At 53.3% G+C, this 8,730-nt stretch overlaps 1 protein-coding gene across 1 annotated transcript; it reads right to left on the bottom strand.

Moving 5' to 3' along the window:
• Window positions 1-2,383: 2,383 nt before the first annotated feature.
• On the bottom strand, window positions 2,384-3,547 carry LOC144108244 (uncharacterized). The gene has a single exon (XM_077641521.1). The coding sequence runs from the start codon at window positions 3,545-3,547 to the stop codon at window positions 2,384-2,386; it is 1,164 nt and encodes a 387-aa protein (XP_077497647.1).
• Between the last annotated feature and the right edge of the window lie 5,183 nt (window positions 3,548-8,730).

The raw sequence follows: 8,730 nt of genomic DNA, 5'->3' as shown, positions 1-8,730 counted from the left end.
AAAACGAACAAACTGTGCCCCTGGTGGCGATATAATGCCGCGAATATTTGCAGTGTTTGTTCGTTTTTCAAATCTGCCGCGACACCACTTTAGCGCTTTGTTTGCGACGCAAGACGCGACTAGATTTATCTCGATTGATCGCAGCCAGGCAAAGCTGATTCTACGTTGTTCCGGAATGTTCTAGTAACTTTGCGCCCTTTATCTCGAATGTTCGCTATCAGCTTTAAATTGAGCACGGCCGACAGCGGCGGGCATTCTGTTCGACGACCGCCGAGCACGCTTGTCGCTTCGCCGCCGCCGAGTGATTCAGTCCATTTTGGGTGCAAGTCAGCCCAATAAACAGTTTTCTTTTCGAAGACCCTTTGCATCGCGGCGTCCATTCCTACCAAAAGGGACGTTCGTCCGAGAATGCGCCGGTAAAATCCACAGAAAAAAAATACAGGCTGTCGACGCTGTCTCTGAATGGCGACATGAGAGCGACAAACGCGTCAAGTGAGATTGTCGACTCATGGACAAGGCCGCTTCTCGCGCCGAGCCCAACGGAGGCAGCGCGGGCGCCGCTTGACGCGCTCCTCTCGGCGCCATTGTCTCCCCCGCCACGCAGCGCTGCATTCGACAGCCAGCGACTGCGCGTCTCGGGCACTTCTGTCCCAGATAGTGCCATGGTTTCCGAAAGCGACTGCGAACGGCTCCATCGAACTATGAAATCATGGACGTGTGGCCGACTGATATTTCATTAGTAGTCCCAGCACATGCATAGATGAAAAAACAGATGAACATCTATTCTCGCTTATTGCGCTAGAGGAGATGGCATCAGCGGAACGCAACAAAGCAGGCTGTTTGCTAGCCGATCGCGGCGGGTTATATGACTTTCTTTACAGCGGAACGTAGGGAAACTTCTGAATTGCTTAGCGCAATGTTTTGTCCACCAATACCTATGGACAGCGAAATGATCCAGTCCAATTTGTCATTTGGGATAAATGGTAAATCTGTCATCGCAATGAGGAGTATTAATTGAATTACAAAAACTTTTCCAGATCACTGCGGATACCCGCATTGGAGAAATGGGAAAGCATTGCGTTGCTTCTATACATACATGCAGTGACGTCAGCTGATGTGACCTCATGGAACCTTCTAGAACCTGGGTTTTTTCAACGACGCCAGTACGCGTTGCATAATGTCATCGGGTGACGTCTAGGTGTTATGTCGACGTCTGTGGCTGTTGTGACGTCGAGATGTTATGTCGACATCCCTGGCTATTGTGGCGTCTAAGTGTAATTTTGGTATTTAATTAATGAAGTATTAGGAACTCAACCAAACTTTTTCCCACAACAAAATCTCATTACGTAGTTTCTAACGCGTTCCAACTTTAGCACATTTATGTTCACAGAGCAACGTAATCGTGCGGACAAGTTTGCGGACACGAAACAAGGGACAAAAGCCTAGTAATGGTTTCGCGTTAATATAGAGAAATCTGAGAATTCACCTCTAACCCTGTGCTGCACGCATTTCAATCTGTGATGAATAGTTCTCACTCTAGCCAGAATCCTTCAAAGCTATTGAAGGGCTCTGCTCTAGCTATCCATGCAATGTAACCTAAAACGGGGACTGGCTACGATTTATTAGGTGGCCTATTAAGCAAGAATGCCCCGATTAGCTTACCAGCTGGCGATACTGGGATGTCCACTGCGGGAAGACAAGTGCATATGGCTTCCCATCGTCGTATGAATCAATGCCAGAGAAACTCACCAGCTGCACGCGCTCACAGAAAACCGAAAAAGAAGGGCACTGATGAGCCTTCAAGAAGTCTTTCGTTGGTATAACTGTATGTTGCGGTGAATTCCATGCAGTTCGGTTTAACGCAAGAGTAAGTTTCGTGCTATACGTGTTGACTCGCAAAAACATGCTGCTGCGAATCCATGATGAGTCGACATGAATGCATAAGAGCCGATGGCAAGATCAAGACTAGCTTTTATTTTCTTGTACAGAGGGAGAGAGAGAGAGCAAACAAAAAATTTATAACTTTGAACAAAAGTGCAATGCCGTCTTGACTGTTGCAAATTGCGGGATATTTAGTACCGTTGTATGGCTCCAACGGCAGCGACACTCCAAGTGCTTAAGGAGTAACCATTGCAATAAGTTGCACTGCTGTGGCACACGAAAACATACAAGCGATTTCAGAAAAACTAAGTGGGGGAATAAAATTGACAGCAAATAACTGGCTAGGCCCGTGACTTTCAGGGCCAGCGCATGATCACACCTCGGGTGTACAATATCCTTCCAGTTCGTTCCCACCGCGGAACCGAACACCTGTGACGATACCGAGACCCATTTCAGATATACAGTGCGCATGGGGAGCCCAACGTGGAACGTGCTGTGCTCGTCACTCGAACTCGACATTCACATAAAGAGTTTTGTTATTGAAAAAACCTTTCACTTCGAGGTCCATCCAGTTTAGCGTCGCGGTCGACGCGCCGCAGTTCCCAGATCCGACTGGTTTTTTCACGATCTTGCGACCTTCCATATGTATCGGCAGCCTGACGTCTTGCGCCTGATCTCTGAGATGCGTCACTATTATCGTGACCTTCTTTGCGAAGGGCCACTCTATCATACAATCCCAGACACCCTCCCGGAGAAACAGGATGAAGCTTGCGGTGACATGTTCGTCGTCAATCTTCTCCAAATTGCACTGCAGACTGAAAGTGTAGCCAGCTAACGTGTAACTGTTTGTTGCCAGGCTGTACTCTTTTCTGCTCCCGGTCAGTGCTTCGTACCCGGCAAACAAGTTGGTGAACTCGCACAAGGTGATGAAGGCACCAAGCTTGGATGCAAAGCGGGAAGGTCCCGAAGGAATAGCAATTTTCTTCACACCAAGCTGCGATGGCACGCATTTTTCTCCGCAGGTATCCGTTCCTACGTGGGTCAAGTCACGCTCAAGACTAACCAAGCGCTCCATCAAGGAGTTCACGACGTTCACGACACCATCCTTGTCAACATTCTCGCCTGAGGCCCGCACCCGTACACCCTCTAGATCCTTCTTTATGTCGCCGATCTTTACAATGGCACTAGAGACTCCCTTGACGCTCACGCAGTTCCGTGGTGGAGTGTCGGCAGAGCATTCCCGGTAGTGATCCACGGCAACGGAGCGAACAACCGACTGTTGACATTTGGCACACCTCACCTTGTCGCCGCAGCATGAGGCGAGATGATCCTTTAGATCGCATAGCTTACCGCGGAAGCTGCACGAGCTACCACCGGCGACGCAGAAGGCGCGGAGCTGCTCCAAGTGGGACTGCTTGAAGGTTATCTGGGCAATGTCGTCCTCTGCAAACTCCATGCCGTCCAAAGGGCACTTCCCGTCTCCCTTCGGGATTTGATCCTTGCACACCTGGCACAAAACGTGACCGCAGGGCAGCAGCAGGGAGCGGCTGGGCACCACACCGCAGACGTCGCAGACTCGTGTGCCGGGTAGCGGCTCGACGAAGACGACGCGTTGGCGCTCCGGGTAGTTCTCAAATCCAGTTAGAGTATATTCCGTGCCGGCCATTTTGGCGTTCTGAACGGTGGCGATTGACCAGTAGATTGCAGAGTGTGCTGCACTAGCGTGGAAGCAGAGACTAAGCTAGAAATGCGACCTTCGCTGATCGTCGGGTGGCGACACCGAGTGAAACAACAGCGCAGACAGCAGTATCAGCAACGCACGCTTCCAACTTGCTGCCGAATGAATCTGCGCTGCAGGACTGCGGCTGCGGCGCGCCCCGCTTCGGAAAGGGGAAGAGGAGAGCGTAAGCGCAGGAGCAAAGCGATTGGCGGGAGCAGCCGCGAGAGGAAGGCGACCACAGAGATGAAGCTGTGACGTCACGTTGGTATCGCCATCACCGCTGGCTAGCCGTGTTGGATGCGCGGCTTAGAAGGAGAATGTTAGTGCCGTGTAATGCTCTCCAGGGCAAGCCAGGAAGTAGTTTTGTCGAAGTCGACTTCACAGAGCAGTTTCTTGTGGCACTACGATTGCGTATGCAAAAGCAGCGCGACAAGGTGCAGACGTCAGCTTCACACCGCCATTATGGCACTTGTTAACAGCTATAAAGTGCCTGTACCTCAGCGGCGCGTTCATAAACAGGCCAGGATTTGTGCGAGCGGGCGCCTGCTGCTTACAACGGCTGTGCTGTATACGCGCTTCACCGGAGCGGTCACAGTCCACACTTATGCCCAAAATTGCGCGTGCAGCACCAAAGCATGTAGCTGTACCTGGAGATGACGAGGAAGCCGGTTACGTTACCCTTCCTCGAAGGCAGCAGTAATTTTGGGTTCGCGCTTCCGGGCGCGTTTAGCGGATCTTTTGGTATCTATTGCGACCCCATGAACTGAGTGCGTGCTGTAATGGTGAGGCGAGGGTGACGCCACAACTTCCTCGCCGGCGCGCGATCGCCACAGCCAGACGCTGTAATGAATGGCGGCAACTGTTTTTGATCCTATGCGCACCGTCTCGAGGTATAATCACCTGGACAGCGACGTATGCTGCTTAAGCTGCTCCAAAGCATGAATTTCAAGCTGTCAACAGAGGCAAATGACGGCATGTTTTCGAGCGCGCAGCCGAGCCCCGTGAAGTAAGCGCGCGCGCCATCATAGCGATGCCAGGATGACGCAATGGGCTTCTTCGTCGGCGCCCGATCGCCGCAGCCATGAATGGCGGCAACTGTTTTTGATCCTATGCGCACCGTCGCGAGGTATAAGCACCTGGACAGCGACGTATGCTGCTTAAGCTGCTCCAAAGCATGAATTTGAAGCTGTCAACAGAGGCAAATGACGGCATGTTTTCGAGCGCGCAGCCGAGCCCCGTGAAGTAAGCGCGCGCGCCATCATAGCGATGCTAGGATGACGCAATGGGCTTCTTCGTCGGCGCCCGATCGCCGCAGCCATGAATGACGGCAACTGTTTTTGATCCTATGCGCACCGTCGCGAGGTATAATCACCTGGACAGCGACGTATGCTGCTTAAGCTGCTCCAAAGCATGAATTTGAAGCTGTCAACAGAGGCAAATGACGGCATGTTTTCGAGCGCGCAGCCGAGCCCCGTGAAGTAAGCGCGCGCGCCATCATAGCGATGCTAGGATGACGCAATGGGCTTCTTCGTCGGCGCCCGATCGCCGCAGCCATGAATGGCGGCAACTGTTTTTGATCCTATGCGCACCGTCGCGAGGTATAATCACCTGGACAGCGACGTATGCTGCTTAAGCTGCTCCAAAGCATGAATTTGAAGCTGTCAACAGAGGCAAATGACGGCATGTTTTCGAGCGCGCAGCCGAGCCCCGTGAAGTAAGCGCGCGCGCCATCATAGCGATGCCAGGATGACGCAATGGGCTTCCTCGTCGGCGCCCGATTGCAGCAGCCATGAATGGCGGCAACTGTTTTTGATCCTATGCGCACCGTCGCGAGGTATAATCACCTGGACAGCGACGTATGCTGCTTAAGCTGCTCCAAAGCATGAATTTGAAGCTGTCAACAGAGGCAAATGACGGCATGTTTTCGAGCGCGCAGCAGAGCCCCGTGAAGTAAGCGCGCGCGCCATCATAGCGATGCCAGGATGACGCAATGGGCTTCCTCATCGGCGCCCGATTGCAGCAGCCATGAATGGCGGCAACTGTTTTTGATCCTATGCGCACCGTCGCGAGGTATAATCACCTGGACAGCGACGTATGCTGCTTAAGCTGCTCCAAAGCATGAATTTGAAGCTGTCAACAGAGGCAAATGACGGCATGTTTTCGAGCGCGCAGCCGAGCCCCGTGAAGTAAGCGCGCGCGCCATCATAGCGATGCCAGGATGACGCAATGGGCTTCCTCGTCGGCGGCCGATTGCAGCAGCCATGAATGGCGGCAACTGTTTTTGATCCTATGCGCACCGTCGCGAGGTATAATCACCTGGACAGCGACGTATGCTGCTTAAGCTGCTCCAAAGCATGAATTTGAAGCTGTCAACAGAGGCAAATGACGGCATGTTTTCGAGCGCGCAGCCGAGCCCCGTGAAGTAAGCGCGCGCGCCATCATAGCGATGCCAGGATGACGCAATGGGCTTCCTCGTCGGCGCCCGATCGCCGCAGCCATGAATGGCGGCAACTGTTTTTGATCCTATGCGCACCGTCGCGAGGTATAATCACCTGGACAGCGACGTATGCTGCTTAAGCTGCTCCAAAGCATGAATTTGAAGCTGTCAACAGAGGCAAATGACGGCATGTTTTCGAGCGCGCAGCCGAGCCCCGTGAAGTAAGCGCGCGCGCCATCATAGCGATGCCAGGATGACGCAATGGGCTTCCTCGTCGGCGCCCGATCGCCGCAGCCATGAATGGCGGCAACTGTTTTTGATCCTATGCGCACCGTCGCGAGGTATAATCACCTGGACAGCGACGTATGCTGCTTAAGCTGCTCCAAAGCATGAATTTGAACCTGTCAACAGAGGCAAATGACGGCCTTTTTTCGAGCCCACAGCCGAGCTTCGTGCAGCAAGCGCGCGCCATCATGGAGATGCGAGGATTGCGTTACACGCCTGCACCACCTACAGCTAGGCTATTCGCGGTGAAAGTTCACAGTCATGGCTCGTGCGAAGCAGAGTGCTGCGCTGAACTGCGCTTTTCGAGCCTTGCCACATTCGGGCTTACAAACATGGTGGCCTATATTCGAGCGCGCTGTCGAGCCATGTGAACTCGCCATCGTGGCGATGTGAAGAATGACTTAACAACTTCCTGGTCATCGCCAGACAACGGGGTCGCCAGCTTCCGATCGGCCCCACTCTCGCTTTTCGTACGACTGCCCATGCAGGCCGAGAATCAACTGGACTGTGACCGCAAGAACACTACTTGCCTGGGATTTAATGAAATGCGGCTTCCTAGCTGTGAACGCGGGGCTGAAATAAAAACGTTCTCAATTTACAAATCGTGTTATCGTTATATAATTGCGTGATATGCTGTTACGTGACCATTTCCGGACATGTGTATGCGCTAAACCCTGAATCAATGCAGTACCAGCTCGCCCAAAGCGTCACATTTCGCTATTGCTGACTGGAAACGTACATGTGATATGAAGCGCAGTCTACCCTAAAAAGAGAAATCGGGAGTCACCGCTGCTCGTGGTTGCGTAACGTGATGATCAAGCTGGTGCATTGTTTACGTGGAGCGTCGGACAGCTCTAGTTCTGAATGCCGCCTACGCTGACTGTAGTAGTTCAACGATCAGGTTCTGCGGGCAAGAGTATTGAGGCACGTTTACCGACAGTTCTCATCTTTCCTGCCTGTGGCTTCGGAGACTGCGCCGCCCTTTTGGGAACGTTGCCTTCCCGAGTTATCGTTTGTCTGGGCGCAGCCACGTGCACGCACGCTATGTTCGTGTTTTATTACCAAGCCCCAGCTGAAACATAAGCATATGCACTAAATACTCCAGTGAAAGCCGCCGGCCCATGCGCACGCTAAGCATGCTCTACCTTCGAGCCCACCAAGTATCAGCAAGCACTGCAACGCTTTTGAGGGGCTGATGCCACCGGATTCCTCGTCATCACCCCTCTAGGTCGCCCTTGCCTTTTTCGATCGAATGCGCGCAATCTTAGAGTGGCAAGCGATTGGACTCTCATAGGCTCCAGTCAAGCATTCACTGCAGCCTCCTATACCACCAATGCGCGTTTACTTGTTCCAATAGCTCGTTCTACAGCGCCCCACCCAACTGCGTCACTGCTGTTGTATCTGGAGAGCGATTTCAACGTGACTTATGGCCCTAAGTGTTTCGCACAAGGCTGCAGTAATCAGCTCTTGCACAGCGAGTCCACTCCAGTCTACGTATCGTGGCTGAATGGCTTCTGCGCGATCCCGACAAGGAAGAAACTGAGCAGTGAGCGACGGCTGCACAAGAACTTTGTTTACGCCGTGCATTCGGGCAGCTCTGCACCGTTTTGTTCTCGCCACTGCCGAGGCGTCACTCCGGGGCCAACTCTCCAGCGGCGAAAAGGTCGCGACCGACGCCACGGTCTGTTGCCAGAAGCTCGTGTCCAACCTCCGAAGAACCGCGCCGTGCGCGGCTGATAAAGAAACCCACGCCAAGCTGCCCTTCGACCCTGGGCGGTCCTCCTGACCCTCACCCACGGCTACGTAATGTGGCGTGAAAACATAGGCACAACGTGTGGGGACCTGGGGAACTTGTACTCTATTTATACAGAGCACCACCATGTATCAGCTCCCTCTTGTCGACAACTCGCAATAAGTAACCTTTTGTATAAAGTTCTTCGTCTTCCCGCAACTTTTACCCGTGTTGTCTCGGGCCCAACAACACGCCGGAGGCGCCGATGTCGCTTACCAAGTCCCTAGAGTGTCAAGTAGCCTTTAGCACCGCTAGCGTCCACAATCTTGCGCACCGCGAGGGTGACGTCAGCGGCTTCCTGACTGCTGCCTCCGCTCGCTCGCACTTCCACACCCTTAGCCGCGGCTTTTCGTTCCAGCCATGCTTTCACTTCGATGCCCAAAGGGTGAACATACGTCGGGACCAGTATCCCCCCCCCCCTCCCCCCCCCCCCAATAGCAACCACCACCGCCACAAAGCACCCTCTCTCTCTCTGCGCCTCGACGGGCTGCCTTGCTGCCGTCGCTCTCATCCAAGTGGTTCAGCTGTCGCTCACGCTTTAACGGGAGAGCTTCGCAACCGACGCTTTGCTGTTCTGCAGCATGATGGTCATCGATCATCGCTTGGAGCGCCGCC

Source organism: Amblyomma americanum, chromosome 10, assembly GCF_052857255.1.
Source record: "Amblyomma americanum isolate KBUSLIRL-KWMA chromosome 10, ASM5285725v1, whole genome shotgun sequence".
Lineage (NCBI taxonomy): Eukaryota > Metazoa > Arthropoda > Arachnida > Ixodida > Ixodidae > Amblyomma > Amblyomma americanum.
This window is presented reverse-complemented; position numbering and strand designations above follow the sequence as displayed.